General features: G+C 40.2%; 1 protein-coding gene across 2 annotated transcripts in view; it reads left to right on the top strand.

The window, feature by feature from the left end:
• The window catches only part of TTC39C (tetratricopeptide repeat domain 39C), a 124,059-nt gene that overhangs the window by 49,433 nt on the left and 55,447 nt on the right, over window positions 1-19,179 (top strand). For both annotated transcript variants that reach the window (XM_012445011.2, XM_064379327.1), the window contains exons 2-4: window positions 5,103-5,151; window positions 6,994-7,122; window positions 10,403-10,517. In XM_012445011.2, the coding sequence (XP_012300434.1) occupies window positions 5,103-5,151; window positions 6,994-7,122; window positions 10,403-10,517 (293 nt within the window). The remainder of the gene's footprint in view (window positions 1-5,102; window positions 5,152-6,993; window positions 7,123-10,402; window positions 10,518-19,179) is intronic.

Raw genomic sequence — 19,179 nt, 5'->3', positions numbered from 1 at the left:
TGTTAGATTTATTCTTAGATAATTACTATTTTGATGCTATTGTGAATGGTAGCTTCAAATTTCATTTTCTAATTATTGCTAGTGTGTGTGTATGTATGTGTTTATGCATAGGAGTGTATGTATTTGTTGTTGTATATGCCTCTTATATTGTCTTTATATGTTTCTGTTGTTTTTTATTTTTCATTTTAGAGGTTCCTCTTTCATCTCTTTTTCCCCGTACGATTTTTTATTGCTGTTTAAGAAACTAGGATTTTTGTCCTGTAGAATTTCTCACAGCTTGGATTTGGCTGATTCTCTGCCATGGTGGTCTTTAATATGTTCTGTCCCCATCTTTATGATTATTGCCTCTATCTGTTAATTTATTAGGAGCTGCAGAATGATGATACTCTAATGCTATCATTTGCTTTTCATTTGTTAGCCCAGGATACTTTTGTAAAGGGAAACTCTTCCTTCTTCCACCACCCCAACTAATTGGTTAGTCTGAGTTCATAGAGAAAAAGCAGGGCAAGTGCTTATTCTTTCCCTTTTTTATCAGTTTTCAAAATAATAAATTGGTTCCTTAGGATCTTCCACAGACAGCCAGTGAGATTTTTTTTTTTTAATTAAAAGTATCAGCCGGGTGCGGTGGCTCACGCCTGTAATCCCAGCACTTTGAGAGGCCAAAGCAGGCAGATCACAAGTTCAGGAGTTCAAGACCAGCCTGGCCAACATGGTGAAACCCCATCACTACTAAAAATACAAAAATTAGCTGGGCGTGGTGGTACGTGCCTGTAATCCCAGCTACTCAGGAGGGTGAGGCAAGAGAATCACTTGAACCTGGGAGATGGAGGTTGCAGCGAGCCAAGATTGCACCACCAGCCTGGGTGACAGAGGGAGACTCCATCTCAAAAAGCAACAAACAAAACTTAAAGTATCATTATGAACTCATGGTTTATAATGAATTTGAATTTAAACTTACTTGATGTTTCAGTTCATTGATATTTCTACCCTCAGGGATGATCGTCTTTGGCCAGTAGGAAACCCTAGTTGTTCCGTCTTTGGCTAGTAGGAAACCCTTCAAAACCCTAATATGTTTTTTAAACTTCCTTACTTTCTGTTATGACATGATATTTCAAGCTCTTCTGGAATATTTCTTGCCCCTAACCTGGAATCAGCCATTTCTACAAGAAGGCATGGTCTCTTTTCCTTTCCTGGAAAGGATGCAAGGCTGTGTAGTGCCACTAGGTGATCATTGCTCCCAGGCTTTTTCAGTGGACAGAGCTAGGAAATAGTTTTTGTTTGTTTGTTGTTTTGAGATGGAGTCTTGCTCTGTCGCCCGGGCTGGAGTGCAGTGGCGCAATCTTGGCCCACTGCAGCCTCCGCCTCCCGGGTTCCAGCAATTCTCCTGCCTCAGCCTTCTGGGTAGCTGGGATTACAGGTACACACCACCACGCCCAGATAATTTTTGTATTTTTAGTAGAGACTGTTTTCACCATGTTAGCCAGGCTAGTCTCGAACTCCTGGCCTCAGGTGATCCTCTCGCCTCAGCCTCCAAAAGCGCTAAGATCACAGGCGTGAGCCACTGTGCCCAGCCGTATTCTTTTAAAAATAAAAAATTCAATGAGTTTGCTTTTATTCTTCCAGTTTGTATTCTTGACTATAAGATTTAGAAGTTCATTTCATCCTTTTTTCCTATGCACAAAGTCCTGGGTCCCAACAAACACTGACATACTTACTGATTGCTTTCTCACCTGCTACGACCCATACGACCCAGTAGCCTTAGAATAACAGTACTCACTTGTCCAGTAAGAATATGATTACTGAAAACAGATTAAGATTTTTCTTTTGGCCACCTTTTGGGGTCAGTTTTAAAGGGTATTTCACAATACGGATATGCTGTCAGATTATTATGTTGTAAAGTCTCTTGGAATAGTGCTGCTCTGGTGTTATGTTATCAACTGGATTTGCTTTTAGGGACACTTTATTCACTTTCTTTTGACTTTAGGGATTGCATTATTAACATTTGATTTAGTATTGTGAATAATTTTTACATGATTTCAAAACAAAATCTACAAAACAAGATGGATAAAAGGGAGCTTCATTTCCATCCTTGTTTCTTCTTCCCTATTTCCCTCCCTCACTTATAGGTATCAATTTTGAAAAAAATGCTATAGATTATCCTACCATTGTTTTTTTCAATGTCAGCAAATAGGTACATATGTTTAGTCTTCTTTTAAAAAAAAATGGGTTTTTCACTATGGTTTATTTCACTTGCCCTGTTTTTTGTATGTCTTCTGGTATTTAGAAAGGTCTGTATTTGGTTCGAATGCTTACCTTTATACTCAGCCTTCACATGGCACTCTCACTCCCCTCTTGTTTGGTGTTTGTCTGTTGGTTCCAAATATGAGCAATATTGAAATGAGCTGGGAGCCTCTTCCTCCCCTTCCACAGCACTGGTTTTGAACTAAGGACCTTCATACACTTTGGGAACATTTCCAGATCTCCAAAATGAATGCATTTTGTATAGAGACACATGTGTGGCCCACAACTGATAATTGATTAGGATGTGGTAAGTTAACTTAGGGTCACTTGTTAAAAAAAAATACAAGTGGGCCGGGTGCGGTGGCTCACACCTGTAATCCCAGCACTTTGGGAGGCTGAGGAGAACGGATCACTTGAGGCCAGGAATTTCAGACCAGCCTGGCCAACATAGTGAAACACTGTCTCTATTAAAAATACAAAAATTAGCCAGGCATGGTGGCACATGCCTGTAATCCCAGCTATTCGGGAGACTGAGGCAGGAGAATCGCTTGAACTGGGGAGGCAGAGGTTGCAGTGAGCTGAGACTGCACCATTGCACTCCAGCCTGAGCGGCAGAGGGAGACTCTGTCTAAAAAAAACAACCAACCAACCAAGTACCAAGTGAAATGTGTTAGATTGAGCTGTTCTACCAGCGAGTGATGGGCAGCCTGAGAGGACACCCACCTGTCCTGCAATACATTATCATGTGCCTGATGCACCTGGGTGCTGTGTGGGATGCAGACAGTTCTTTAAGGAGGGAAAATGCTTTCATTGGGCTGGTTTCTATGGTTTTTTCCCCCCTACTTAAGTGATAAGATGGTATATGAAGTCAAGGGCCGGGTTGGGTACCATGAATAATTAATTGCCACAGCTCTCAGTAACCTAATTTTAGAAGCAGATGTGGCAATAGTAGGCCCTGGTTTCAGTTTCCTTCGTTTTGCAAATGGCAAAGTGGCCAATATGTAAGCAGGGAAAGGGAAAAGGAGGGAAAAGCCGTAGTACTCAGCACTCGATTGAGACGTGTCTGGTTCCTGAAAGGCAGAGTTAGTTCTGTGTCATCCCTTTCTTCACTGACTTGGATTTGTGGAACGCCTGCTATGTGTAAGGTGGACATTATATATGCAGTAGGTTAGGGTAGGAGCCTGTACTGTTATGCCCATATAGTGCTACGGAATGAGAAAAACTAACATATTTTGAGGCAGATTGTGGGGATGACAGACACTATAAAAGTGTGCTGTTTGAGCTAGGTTCACAGGTGTGAGTGATGGTTAGGGAGTCCTCACAAATGAATTGACCTTCCTTTTTTTTGAATGTAGGTTTAAGTAACCTATTAAGTGGGATAAGCAGACTATTATTAACTGTAGAATTTAGGTAGGTACTAAGTAGATGAAAAAATGGTGGCAGAAGGTTAACGTTAATGTTAAATCAAGTCCTGGATCTCACACACACTCTCTTTCTCTGACACTTACAGGGTGCACCAAGAGAAAAATGAATGTGTGTACCCTTTATCTCAGTAATGCTACCTCTAGCATTTTATCCCAAGAATATATTTGGCCTTTTCTGCAAAAATATATGTGCAAGATGTCAATTAGGCTATGTGTGTGTACACACACATTGACAAAGTGTGCACCTTCTCTTTCCCATAGACACACACATACTCTCACTTTGCATATATTCTGTATTTATAGTAGGAGATTGAATCATTGTTTCATGCCTTTTTATAGTGACCATATATTATTTGCATAATTAAAAAAATCAGTAAAACGATTTTCATTTAAGAACATAATTACAATTTGCTTTTCTTTTTAGTACAATTTATAGAGATCTGGATTTTGTACTATTTTGTACTATTTTTGATTTTGAATCAGAACATTTATATTCTTATATTCTTTAAACTAAATTGGTATTGATTCAGTTTCATTTTTGGCTTACAGCAAAATCAGATGATTGCAAGGGAGGAATGGCTGACTCTTAGGGAGGCATTCCTAAGGTTCTTGGATTGATGAATGAGTTTGTGAAGTCTGACTCAGTGATGAAACTCTTTGATCTACTCTAGAAACTGTACTGATTTTCAAATGTGTTGAACATTTGTAACAAGTTTTGCATTTTAAAAATGATCAAACTGGTAATGGCAGAAGATTATTTTAAAAAGGAATAATAACCATCTTTCTTTGGCCATGTTTTTATAGGTGTCAGATTGTTTCTACCTTTTTTTTTCTTTTTTGAGACGGAGTCTCGCTCTGTCGCCCAAACTGGAGCGTAGTGATGCAATCTTGGCTCACTGCAACCTCTGCCTCACAGGTTCACGCAATTCTCCCTGCCTTAGCCTCCCGAGTAGCTGGGATTACAGACATCCATCACCACATCTGGCTAACTTTCGTATTTTTAGTAGAAATGGGGCTTTGCCCTGTTGACCAGACTGGTCTCCAACTCTTGACCTCAGGTAATCTGCCTGCCTCAGTCTTCCAAAGTGTTGGGATTACAGGCATGAGCCACTGCACCCGGCCTGTTTCTAACATCTTTATATTTACTGTGTCAATTCTTTAATAGCCACAATTAAAAAGTTTACTAAGGCAGTGTCTGTTATAATTTGACTTTTTGTTTGCCTTGCTTTGAAGAATCAGAGGCAAATTCTATTCGGGCAGATAGAGTTGTAAACCACCTTGCCTCTTTAACTTCTTTCTTAGGGTGATTTAATCTGCTTGATGACCTTAACTTCTTTTATCCAATTAGTAGGATTACATGGTAATCATGATTTGTCAAATGCTTTTAAAATGAAATTTTACAATGAAAATAATTTTATTTTTATATTTTTTAAACAGAAATCATAGCCCACTAATGAGTTTTGGAGCCAGTTTTGTCAGTTTTTTGGTAAGTTGATACCTTAAGACCTATTGGCATGAAGGAAACAATTATATAAAGTAATGTCTGTTAGTGGCTACCAGTTGTATAGATACACTATTATAGAAAATCTTTTGGGGTTTAAAGCTGAAATAAAATTTTTGCCTGTTACCCAATACCTATGAAATAATATGTCTTCACTAATTTTAAAAATAAATGCTTATATCTTATTTATAGAGTATTATATTTTAACAAAGTCCTTTTTAGAATAAAAATGTAATGGAAAGACCTTCAGTGATTAAAACTGCATTCGAGGGAGAAAAAAAGGTTTGGGTTTGAATAATAAAGGTTTGCTCTAAAATTATTGAGTAAATGTGAACTAGAGGACAAATTAAATGAGTGGAACTAACGTTTGTCAGTTAGTATTACATTTCCAAATATGAGTATTTGGGAATAGAGGAAGTAGGTTGCAGTTAGGTTTTAAAGTACATTGGACAATGTGGAAAATGGGATGCTTTGATTTTTCAGAAACAGTTAAGCATCACACAAACTACTTTCAAACACATGATTTTTTAAAAGACTGTTGAAGAATTGTGTAACAAGAAAAAAAAGACATGACAGAGACTGAAAAAGAGAAAGCATTTAGATCTAAGACTTAGAAAGATGTCAGTAAATGGGCATGTCACACACAGCCTGGCAGTACTCAACCACAGGTACCAGGCCAGCTTCCAGTGAGACATTTTTATTCAAGGTATTTATTTCCTGTTATTGCCAGTTAATGCAACAAAAATGTTAAGGGCTATTGTTTGAAAGAATACATTATTCCCAACCTCAAGGAGAATGGTACAGGGTCGGGGTCATAACTTTAGTACTCAAATAATTACAAGAGCTGTAAACGAGATATATCTAAAGGGTCTTGGCTGAGTCTGGTGGTGGAGGAGGAGGTGAGAAGCAAGGCCATACAGCAGGGTTGAGATTTCAGCAGCTTGAGAGGAGGGCTGGGAAGAAGAGTGTGGCAGGGAGGCTTGGGCCAAGGTGATGGTGGTGTGGTTTGGCTAGAATGGAGAAGTAGGTTAGAGCCATACTGAGAAAGCCTGAAATGTGAAATGCCAAGATGGAGGTGGTGGAACTTGATAGGAAATGGGGAGCTAGAGACATAGGTTCATTAGGTCCTTCCAAGAACCAGGTGTCCTGTAGCAAGTCTCTTTCTGCCCCTGTAAGCCCATTCATCTCAGAAAACTCGGCTCTACTGGGTAGAAGTCACAGGTGTTCAGCAATTTGGTAGATTTCCCCTTCCTGGTTAAATGTGGCCTGAAAAAGTCCACCAGGATCAGGTGCCTAGAAACAAGCTGTCATGGAATTTTGAACCATAGACAATATAAAATGAATTCCTTTTAAGTGAACCCACTGGAATTGCAGTCCCTGGAAAGACTGAATTTTTCCAAGAGTACCTACAAGCCATTGTTTCATTAGCATTTTCTGTGCAGTACTTGGCGGAGCCAGGGATCCATATGTGGGTAGAATGAAGTTTTGAATTAGACACCATTGTAAAAACTGAATTGAGCAGACCAATCGGAAATTATAGAGAATTTTTGTTGTTGTGTTTAATAACAGCAACAATAAAATTTGTAGAACAGTAATTGCAGGGACATTTATTACTATATTTTTTTCATGATGATATGATAGAGGTATAGTCTTATTTCCTGTTGAGATTATAGTTTCTTTAAATGAATAGATTGTGCTGTTACATTTACATTCTTTTGCTTGCAATAAATAATTTGTTTTTTTTTAATTTGGAGTTTTGTTGTAACAAATTCACCTAAATTTATTTTTCTCTCTCTCTTTCTTTCTTTCTCCTCTCGCTCTTTCTAGAATGCCATGATGACATTTGAGGAAGAAAAAATGCAGTTGGCATGTGATGACTTAAAAACTACAGAAAAACTGTGTGAAAGTGAAGAGGCTGGAGTAATTGAAACAATCAAGAATAAAATTAAGAAGAATGTAAGTACTGCGGCTGTAGGTTGTGAACTGTGTGCCACTTATTTAGAATATCACTTTTGTTCGTTGAGAACAAAAACCATTTGCTTGGTTTTGGTATTTAGAATATCGCTGAAAAACCACAATGTTTCTTATGGTTTTTGGCTATATAAAATGTATCTCTTAAAAAAACAGAAGGTCCTTTCAGTCATCCAGAGCCATTCAGTGCATGTGCATTTGATATCTTAGAATCATCTTCTTCCATAATGGGCTGTGTGGCAAGAGCTGTTTTAATGAGCTTTTCCTATACGTAATTCAAATAGGATACGATGGCAGTTGATGAATAATAGAATTGCATTTTGGTATAATTCTGAAATTCAGCAGTTTACCTAATTTTCTCCAGGCCTCACCAGCCTTTGGTTGCAAATAGTCATAATAACATCATAATCCAGTTTTCCTGATTTTGCCTTCATCTTTGAGTGCAAAAGTGCTAGGCTGTGGAGAGGCATCCTCCTAGCCCTGATGTTACTTGGAGTGCCCAGGGGTCTCACATATGTCACTGACAAATCAGTCTGTTGGATATAGTCATCAGAAGCCACCTGTCTTCTACTCCTGCATGCCTGTGCCCTGCCTATAAAGCATCATAGGAGAGTGCTTTACCTCTGCTCTTGTTTATAGTGTCCACTATGAGAAAGCTCCTGATGGGCCAAGTGTCCCATCTCCTGATGGTCCAGAGGGCCAGAGTTTTCCTAGCTTCTTCTCTCTCCAGCCTGATATCTAATCAATGACCAAGTGCTGTTGACTCTTTTTGTTAAATACCTCTTGAATTCATCGACTATTCTCCATCCTCACTGCCATCTCTGTAGGTCAGACACCGTCCCACTTGTCTAAGACACATCGGCATTTCTGCCTCCAGTCTCATGGTTTCGTAATGTAGTGGTCCCCAACCCCTGGGCCATGGGTCCATACTGGTCCACGGACTGTTAGGAACCAGGCCGCAGAGCAGGAGGTGAGCTTCAGGGTGTGTGATCATTACCACTTGAGCTCCACCTCCTATCAGATCAGCAGCGTCATTAGATTGTCATAGGAGCATGAACTGTGCGTGTAAGGGACCTAGGGTATGTGCACTCATTATGAGAATCTAACTAATGGCTAATGATCTGAGGTGGAACAGTTTCATCCCGAAGCCATTAACCCATACCCTCCCAACCCTGCAACCCGGTCCACAGAAAAATGGTCTTCCATGAAGCTGGTTGCTGGTGCCAAAAAGGTTGGGGTCTGCTGCTCTAATTCATTGTTGATAATAGAGTCACTAAAATGCAAATTTGTTGCTTACTTGGTTTTCAGTGGCCCCTCTCACCAGCCATTGCCATTATAATAAAGTACCAACTCCCTAATGTGGCTGCCTTGGCATTTACATTTCCTCTGCCTGGAACATTCTCCTCCCTCATTTCCTGGTTCCTGCTCTTTTTTAGTTTTTTCTAAGTGTCCTTTCCCCCAAGGACTCTTGTTTGAGGCTCCATGCCCTGTGGAGTATGTCTCCTACAGGTCCTGTGGTTTCCTGCCCTTAGAGTGCTTCCCACAATACATAGTAATAAGGTCTGTATTTCCTCAGTACAATGAAAGCTTATTTACATGTCTGTCATCAGTATATCCAGTACCATGTCTAGCATTTGTGTTAATAATTAATATTTGTAATGTGTCCTTGCAATTTAAAAAGTGTTTTCACGTTTAGCATCTCATTAGCCCTCCCAACAATCCTACACAGTAGTTTTTTTTTTTTTTTTTGAGACGGAGTGTCGCACTGTCGCATGGGCTGGAGTGCAATGGCATGATCTCTGCTCACTGCAACCTCTGCCTCCCGGGTTCAAGCGATTCTCCTGCCTCAGCCTCCCAATAGCTGGGATTACAGGCGCCCACCACCACACCTGGATAATTTTTGTATTTTTAGTAGAGACAGGGCTTTCACCATGTTGTCCAGACTTGTCTCGAACTCCTGACCTCAGGAGATCCACCCACCTCGTCCTCCCAAAGTGCTGGGATTATAGGCATGAGCCACCGCGCCCAGCCAGATGTTATTACAAACGAGGAAATAAAAGCATCTGGACATTTTTCCAAGTGAATAGAGTAGTGAGTGCTGGGGTTAGATTTGGAACCGCAGTGACCATGATGGATTATGCTAAAATCTAGAAAAAAGGGAAGGAGATGACTCTGGCATAACTACTGTGTATACTGTTGACACATCTGCAAAAATCCTATTATTTTTTCTGTCATTGTGATAGCATATTGAAAGCTATTTAACTTATTTTATTCAAGTTTACTTTGTACTAAATACAGAGTGTTCTATTCTGGAGTGATTTTTCTTCATTTTAGAAACATGATAGAGACCAACATTTTATTAAAAGTGATTTGACTTTGCATATTTTTATTTTTTATTTATATGACTTATATTTCAAGTACTGTTTGTGATTTATTCAAAGCTAATTTTTAATTCCAGAATATTTTCTCCTTAATGGAAATGTAATCTGTTTCTGATCCTTACATCTCAGTTGCATGCACAAATAGAATGTCCCTAATGTGGCCAGGTGCAGTGGCTCACACTTGTAATCCCAGCACTTTTGGAGGCCAAGGTGGGAGGATCACCTGAGGTTGGGAGTTTGAGACCAGCCTGATCAACATGGAGAAACCGTGTCTCTATTAAAAATATAAAAATTATCCAGTGTAGTGGCACATGCCTATAATCCCAGCTATTCAGAAGGCTGAGGCAGGAGAATTGCTTAAACTCAGAAGGTAGAGGTTGCAGTGAGCCGAGATTGCACCACTGCACTCCAGCATGGGTGACAAGAGGGAAACTTCATCTCAAAAAAAAAAAAAGAATGCCCCTAATGTTATCCTACCTGAAGACAGGTGGCCGCAAAGTTGACTTTTCAGGTTATCTACTTGGAGGAATATATTGTACCTTTAATAATTTTTATTTTGGATAAGAAAGACTTTACATTGTTTTTTTAAAAAAAGGTGAGACTCCGAAGTTTTGTGTTGCTTTCATATTTCCTATGGATTCAACTTGTATCACTTAGAATATTTTTATCTTTGAGTTACAGTGCTCAAACAAACAAAACTAAGTCAGACTAATGGAAATTTGGAGCTGCCAGGCCCATAGGATAAATTTGGTCTTGGCATTGAGTGAATGCCAGGTTTCACAATTCCTATGTGAAATTACTTTGTACAATAACCTAATACTGTCTGGGGGGACTATCATTGTTATATGTGATTTATCACTGTGGGCTTTCTTTCCGCCAAATAGGTTGATGTCCGAAAATCCGCCCCTTCTATGGTTGATCGGCTTCAGAGGCAGATAATCATAGCTGACTGTCAGGTTTACCTGGCTGTGCTTTCGTTTGTAAAACAAGAATTGTCAGGTATGCTGAGGCATTATTTTTAATGGCTTTCGCTATTCAGTTTACACAATTAGTAATATGCTTTTTTTAGAATGCCTTATATTTCAGTCTTTGAAAACATGTGGCACCTCTTTGGGGCTTGATACTGATTTATTCCTGGGGAAATTGAAACCACAAGTGTTTAATGTGTGTTTAGTGGAGGAATTTTTGTGCCAGAGTCTGTTTCATCCTCTTGTCTCAAGAGAATTCTGTTATACTTACAGAAACTGCTGGTGCCTTTTATATGTATGTAGATGTATAATACTTTGTGGGAATCAGATTGTGATGATAACCTTTAAAGTGAAATATAACTGGCTTAAATTTAAGGTTTTCAGGAAGTTATTGAAAGCCTGAGTACCTTCAATGGTTTCAAGTATATTAGGAGATTGTTAAAGATCATTAAAGATTTGCTAATATAGGGCCGGCGCAGTGGCTCGTGCCTGTAATCCCAGCACTTTGGAAGGCCGAGGCGGGCGGATCACCTGAGATTCAGAGTTTGAGACCAGCCTGACCTATACGGTGAAACCCCTGAATCTTATAAAAAAAAAAAATTGCTAATATACTGGAATGACCTGCAGTTTAGCAAACTTTAGTGAGGGATATAAACAAATATCTTAATTAGTTTGTCCAAGACAAATGTTTTCCAGGCTTAGTTTTAATTTCTTGAGTGAAATAGAGGCAAGTGAGCTTCTAACGCTTGTCCTACCAGTGAGTCTAAAATTGATCTAATTCTTTTAATTATGTAGTTATGGGTGTCTCTGATATTGACAGCAGAAACTTGCCACTTTGGTAGATAGAATTTACTTGAGAAAACTGAAAATTCAAAAAGGAAATCAATTAAAATTCACTGTCAGAAAGATAATTTCTCTTAAACCTTAAATGAAGAAGGATATATTTCTTTTAAATTAGAACATGCTCTTTCTAGCCTTTCAGAAGCCAGTTTTTCCTCCTCATTTCTCTTGCTCTTTCCATCTTTGTCTCTGTCTCATCCCGAGGATGCTTTATTCTGTTTGGCTGAAGTCAAAAGTGGAATTTAACTTTTATTTTGACCTCTGAGATTTGGACATCTAAGAATTGATCTTTCTTTTAAAATATGTTCTATGATGTACATTCACTATTTGCTTTGGTTCAGTAATTTTTTTTTTTCTTTAACCGTCTTCTCAGGACTCTTCTAATAATACCTTGCTTATATGGTTAAGAACTCAAAGCTCATGTGAATTTTCTGTAATGCAATAATGTCAAATCCCCCATTTGGAGCTCACTTCTAACTCATATATAAAAGAGTAGCGGAGCTTATCTGAACCTTGTTGGTCAAGACAGGAGCTCTCCATGTTTGGGTACTTACCTTTCCTGACACTCAAGGACTCTCGTAAGGAACTAATTTTTTTTTTTTTTTTTTTTGAGACGGAGTTTCGCTCTTGTTACCCAGGCTGGAGTGCAATGGCGCGATCTCGGCTCATCGCAACCTCCGCCTCCTGGGTTCAAGCAATTCTCCTGCCTCAGCCTCCCGAGTAGCTGGGACTACAGGCGCGCGCCACCATGCCCAGCTAATTTTTGTATTTTTAATAGAGACGGGGTTTCACCTTGTTGACCAGGATGGTCTCGATCTCTTGACTTTGTGATCCACCCGCCTCGGCCTCCTAAAGTGCTGGGATTATAGGCTTGAGCCACCACCGCACCCGGCCTGTTGTTTGTGTTTTTAGTAGAGACGCCTGACCTCGTGATCCTCCTGCCTTGGCCTTCCAAAGTGCTGAGATTACAGGCATGAGCCACCACGCCCAGCCAGAACTTTTTAAATGAGTATATCTGTTCTTCATTTGTTCAATAATTGATCCATTCAACAAATAATTATAGAGCAAATGCTGTGTGCTAAGCACTAGTTAGATAAGCAAACACAGGCCTAGTCCCTGCCCTCGAGAAGCTCAGAATTATCAGATATTTATATTTAAGATTATTCTGATTGTAAAATTTCTAAATATTGGTATGGAAAATTTTGGAAAGATAGAAAGCAAGTCATCATCTCTAATTTTTACCACTTAGAGAAAATCTCTTGGTTAATAGTAATCTGCTTTATACTTCTCTATTTTTATTTTTTTTTTACAAAACTTTGTCTATAGTATTTTGTATCTTATTTTTTCTTTGCAAATATACTTTGGATATTTTCCCTATGACTCAGTTTCAGAACATAATTTTAAATAATAGCATGTTCATTTATCTTATGGATATGCCATAATGTATTTAATCAATTCCTCATGGACATTTAGATGATCCTTGGTGTGCATTTTTTGCGGTATTAGTGAGGTTGAACATGTTTTTGTATTTTATCCATAAACTATATTTCTTTCACAAAGTATCTTCACAGTCTTTACCTATTCTTCTAACAGTTTGATACTATTGTTATTTAATCCTGTTTATCATAGTATTTGACAGCATTCTTGGTTCTTCCTGAAGTCCTATGATTTATTGAATATGATATTGGCCTTGAAGTAAAATTCTCATAGGCATGAAAGCCTCAGGTTGTCATATACGTATATCATGGTTATTTGCTTTGTGAATAGCTCAGTGTTTGTTTCAAACAAACATAACCAACAATGTGCTCTATTTGCCTTTCAGACACCCAGTGGGTTATTAAGCTACAAATAATTTGTTTACTTCATTGTTGGGATCCACATTTCTTGAAAACATTTTACATGGATAATTTTCTTGGGAAATAAAAAAATCTCACAAAGCTTCTTGTTGGAGATGTTTGTTATGGGTGGCCCTTCTCAACCCTGGAGCAGGGCAGCATTGAGGGGCAAGGGAGGCACACACAGGCCAGAGCTCTGGTAAGGATGAGCCAGTGTGAACTTTGTAATGGTTCATACTTTTTTTCTTGAGACGGAGTCTCGTTCTGTCACCCAGGCTGTAGTGCAGTGGCATGATCTTGGCTCACTGTACAACCTCTGCCTCCCAGGTTCAAGCAATTCTCATGCCTCAGTCTCCCAAGTAGCTAGGATTACAGGTGCATGCCACCACTCCCAGCTAATATTTTGCATTTTTAGTAGAGATGAGGTTTCACCATGTTGTCTAGGCTGGTCTTGAGCTCCTGACCTTAAGTGATCCGTCTGTCTTGGCCTCCCAAAGTGCTGGGATTGCAGGCATGAGCCACCATGGCTGGCCAATGCTTCATACTTTTAAAAGAGCTTGTGTTTATCTCATTTAAACTTGCTTATAATCAATTGCCCTATCATCTCTTTAATTTCTATTACTACTTTATATCTTTTTAATTTACTCTGTTATCCATACTACTTTAATTCACTCTATTCTTTTATACTACTTTATATCTTTTTAATTTACTCTAGTATCCAGTGGTCTTTTATTGCAGCAAGAATATATTACTTTTTGGACAAAAAGAAATTATTTTTAAAACATATTTTATGGCACTTGCCACCTTGTTTTATTATGTTTCCTTTTCTTCCTTTTGGATTTGAAGAGAGGGCCCATGTCTTTCTCACCTTTGTATTCTTGGTAACATGTACTCAAGTTTTCCTCGGATGAGATTCTTTTCCTTATTTGACAGGTGAGACAGTTGCGGTTGAATGATTGATGCAGCTTGTTGGTGATGACGGAACCAGGGCCTTAGCCATGGTTTTCTTATTTCTTAACTGAAGTCCTGGTGCTCTCCACATGTTCCCATCATCATAATTTGGCCACTTGTGCTACCTACCACCTTCCAAGTGGTCCAGAAACCCGCATTTCTTGGGGCCCTCTCCCTCAGGTGCTCCCTGCACCCTGGGGAAGTAGCCCTGGGCTGGAATAGTAGCCCCACTGCCTCTTGCTCCCCTCTGGGCCACACTCAGCATTGCTGCTAGAGCATCTTTCCAGAACCCCTTAGACCCATGCTTTAAACACTTACCTGTCCTTCCTCACCTGCAAGGGAAGGTCCGAGGTCCTTTTGTGCGGGGCATATAAGACCCTGCCTCTTTCCCAGCCACCTCCCCTTCCACTACCTCATCTAGCTGAGCCGAGGTTCTCACACTTCCCTGAATACCCCCTGCTGCTTTGAGCTTTTATTCACCCTACCCTCTCAGTGTGGAACACCCCTGCCCCCTTTATCTTTCTCTTATGCTTAATCAAGTGCAGCCCAGGGCTTCCTCCTTCATACATCATAGGGTGGCACAAATGGTCTGTTGCCCAGGCTGGAGTGCAGTGGCACTCAATCTTTGCTCTTTTTTTTTAAGAGGCAAGGTCTCACTCTGTCACCCAGGCTGGAGATCAGTAGCTCCACCCAGGCTGGAGATCATAGCTCACTGCAGCCTTGAGCTCTTAGGGTCAAGTGATCCTCTTGGCTCAGCCTCCTGAGGAGCTGGGACTACAGGCATGTACCACCATACCTGCCTAATTTACAAACAATTTTTTGTAAAGATGGGGTTCTCACTATGCTGCCCAGGCAGGTCTTGAATTCCTGGACTCAAACGATTCTCCCACCTTGTCCTTCCAAAGTGTGTGGATTACAAGTGTGAGCCACCATGCCCAGCCAATCTGGCCTTTGTTGTGCTATTATTTATACCCTGTATATCACCATGTACTGCATGTATCACATAGCAGTACTAATATTTATTTACATGCCTGTCTGAAGTATTAGGCTACCTACTCCTTGAGGGAAAGGACTTTGCAATGTACCTGCTGTTTTACCTCTTCTGTGTCGAGCATTTCCTATGTTTCCAGATGCTGTGAGATGATAGGTGCTGGTAGTCTAGAGATGAATGAGATGTAGCTCATGTCCTGGGGGAACTCATGGTTTAGCAGTAGGAAAAGATAAGTAAGTAAGTAAATTCTAATTCAGGAGTATACTTCAGCCCATAGACACATAAGTTAGTCATAGGGAACAAGTGATTCTAAACATTTGGGAAGATCAAGGATCCCTTAGCCCTGAGCAGGGTTGTAAAGAATTTCCTTCTCTGTGTCCCTGGAACCTGGTAGGATGTTTTTGCCTAGAACATGGTGGGTGAATATTAAAATCTACTTATGCCTAGTGTTCCATTATTGGAACACTAAGCATGTGGAAGTTATTTATATCCTACAGCTCAAGGTCATTGCCAAGGTCTGATTGCAAAATTTCAAAAAATTGCAGCCTCAGGCATAATTAAAGGGAAGAAATGGAAGAATGGTAATGCCATTTAGGAAAGATATTGGGATTGGAGAAGTGAGCCTATTAGAAGTCTGTTGGTGAGGGGTAAAGGTAGTGAGGAAGTGGGCTGACTGGTGAAAATGAAATCATCTTTTGTCCTTCAAAGTCTTGGCCCAGGTGCAGTGGCTCCCACCTGTGCACGGTGGCTCCTAGCACTTTGGAAGGCCAAAGTGGGTGGATTGCTTGAGTCTAGGAGCTTTGAGACCAGCCTGGGCAACATGGAAAACCCTATCTCTACTAAAAATACAAAAAATCAGCCAGGCTTGGTGGCACGTGCCTGTGGTCCAGCTACTCAGGAGGCTGAGGTGGGAGAATCACCTGAGCTTGGGAGGTTGAGGCTGCAGTAAGGTGAGATGGTGCCACTGCACTGTAGCCTGGGCAACCCAGGTGAGACCTTGTCTCAAAAAAAAAAAAAAAGTCTGTTATTTGAGTTACAAGAAAGACAAGCCTGAATTACTTCCATCATGGATTAACCAGCCTCCTTCCAGGACAGTTGAACAGGCAGGCTTTAGTAGATCCTCGCACCAGATACAATCCCCCTGAAAAATTACAAAATTTATCCAAGATCAACTTAGAGTAACTTGATATTTCCATTTTGAAGGCAGCTCTTGCCCTTTCCCTTATCCCCGTATGGGGCAGGTTTCCTTTCACTTGCTCCATCCCTTGGCTGGTTGTTGCCTGGTCCTTGTAGAGTGGGACAAATAGTCTGTCACCCAGGCTGGAGTGCAGTGGCACAACCTTGGCTCACTACAACCTCCACCTCCCAGGTTCATGCTATTCTCCTGCCTCAGACTCCCTAGTAGCTGGAACTACAGGCACCCGCTACCATGCCTGGCTATTTTTTTGTATTTTTTAGTAGAGACGGGGTTTCACCATGTTGGCAAGGCTGGTCTTGAACGCCTGACCTCAAGTGATCTGCCTGCCTCAGCCTCCCAAAGTGCTGGAATTACAGGCATGAGCCACCCCGCCCGGCCTGGTCTGTGGTTTTCTGCTGTCTCTACCTCCCTCCACAGACACAGAGATAACAATGGCTAAATGATTCATGCTTGACCTTTCAGAGCAGCCAGATGAAAGGCTGTGCAGGGTATGTGGCTCTTAAATAGCATGTTCTCTGCTTGTTGGGAAGACATGGGCTCAGGTGCTGCATCCTCGAGTGGAGCTACTGGAATGGCCCCTGTAGGAGCCACAGTGCAGAGCATGCTGCTCTCTCTGCCACATCCTCCCCCAGCCTCTGCCTCCTCCTGAAGGGCCTGGCTGTGTCTGGATTTCTTGCTTCACAGTGTGGAACGAAGAGTAGGGCAAGTCCCGAGAGAACCTGTTTCAGTGCCAAGTTGGACGTAGAACGTATTAAAAGCAAAACCTCTCTCGACATGTGCATTAAGTTTGTTTTGACATACTTCAGTTTATAATCTTTGACTCAGCTGAAAATGTTGGTTTCTTTGGCTCAGATTAAGGGCCTTACAGCTTGTTACCATAGAGTTTAACATGTGCTTTCAGACATTGGCACCCAAATTAGGCACAAAATTAAAGCCGGATTGAATTTATTATATTGTTATTCTAAAAGTGGGGTTTTCACCATGGAGGTTTCTATTAGGTTTTATTGATTTAGTTCCATGCACTCAGGAGCAGATGGATTCTTACATTCGTTTCCAGTTCTACCATCCGTTTCTATTGCCCCTCACCTGAGGTCGGGATTGTTACCATTAATGTCTGTAATCCTGGTTCCTTCAACGTCACTTTGAGAGATGCCGTTTCTCCGGGAGCAGGTGTTCACTCCTCTGCTGGGCTTGCACCCTTCTGTCCCCGTGTGTCCCATGCTTCACTCTGCCTCCAAGCTGCTTGCCCATCTGCTCCTTTCCTAGGACATATCCTTTGCCTAAGTGCAAGCTTCACTTCCTTTAATAAACCTGAGTTAGCCTGGAAAATACAGGATAAAATAGAGTTAAATTTATCCCTCCAAATTTCCAGTTAAGAATGGGTAGGAGTTAAGAGTTCTTCCAAAATCCTGCAATAACTATTTTGTACTCCCTAATTTATTTATGTGTTTACTATATGGAAAACTATTTAATGACAAAAAAGGAGATAAAAAACAATTCACTCATCATCTTAGCATTGTTTTCACTCTTTCTATATATGACCCAGTAGAGCATTTAAATATATATGTTAAGTTGCATGTTTATTTTTTTCTTTGCATTTATTTTCTTTTCTAATTTTATAGTAGGCATTAGGAGGGGTTGGACTATGTTTTATAGTTGTTTGGTGTTCCTCAGATGGCAAGCACAATGCCAGGCACATAACAGAAACAATCATTAGCAAATTGATATTTCTAGGGTTTTACAGATTTTTTAAAAATCTGCAACCAGTGATTATTTGCTTTCAATTAGATTCCAGTTGCCTCTGTGTTCTCAAGAATATATATTCTAGTTTCCTCTTTGTTTTTTGTTTTTTTTTTCCAGCTTTTCTGTTAAATCTTTGGCTTTTTCAATTGTTACTAAGTATCATCTTTCTTGTTTGTGGGCATGCTGATCAATCCAGACACTTAAAAATCCGTTTTGTTAGTATAAAAGAAGCTTCAGGGTTTTCTCCAGGCCTTCTTTTCCACAGTGCTTTCATTTAGGAGGGGAGAAAGTCATTGAGCCTCATAAAGGAGGAATCTCTGTCTTATTTCACTTTGATTCTCCGAGAACAGTGCTTGAAATGTGGTGTTTGTACAGTAAATATTCTTGTTAAGTTGAATGAATGAAAATAAATTGTTTCAAATGTATTTTATTATTTTAAAGTTACTTTAAAAACTTTGTAGGTTAATTTGTTTTACTTGTTCATTCTATACTGTAGCATTCTTTTTAGTGGAGGTAGACCACAGGACATTTATCACCCAGACGTTGTAGGATAGTTGTTTTTAAATGTGATCTCATGGGTGATATGGTCATCATTTGTCAGAAAATTGATGCATTTAAGTAAAATAATAGCTTGATACCATGGATTCGGGGTCCCCGAGACCACCCCCAGATTTGATGACTTGCATGCAAGACTCATCTTATAATCATATTCTCAGCTGTGGTTTCTTACAGCAAAATTATGTTGCATGCTTATTTTTTCATTTGTATCGGTTTTCTCTCCTAATTTTATTGCAGACATTTGGAGGGCTTGGATTATGTTTTATAGTTCATTTGTATTTCTTAGATACAAAGGGAACTCAGCAAAGGGAAAAAGCACATGGGGTGGAGTCCAGGTGAGACCGGGCACAAGCTTCCAAGGCTCTGCTCTCAGGGGAGTCACCCAGGATGTGCTAATTTGCCCCAACAACGAGTTATGACAACTTAAATGAAATGTCACCATCCAGGGAACCTCATTAGAGACTTAGTGTCAGAGTTGTTATTAGTGGCTGATCATGTAGGCGCCCCTACCTTGCACATAGACAATTTCCGGACTCCCAGAAGAAAAATGAGTGTTCAATGTACCTCATATTATTTG

The sequence above is a fragment of the Aotus nancymaae genome, unplaced genomic scaffold (genome assembly GCF_030222135.1).
Source record: "Aotus nancymaae isolate 86718 unplaced genomic scaffold, 86718_ANA_hifiasm-v0.15.2.pri h1tg000020l, whole genome shotgun sequence".
In the NCBI taxonomy this organism is placed as follows: Eukaryota; Metazoa; Chordata; class Mammalia; order Primates; family Aotidae; genus Aotus; species Aotus nancymaae.
This window is presented reverse-complemented; position numbering and strand designations above follow the sequence as displayed.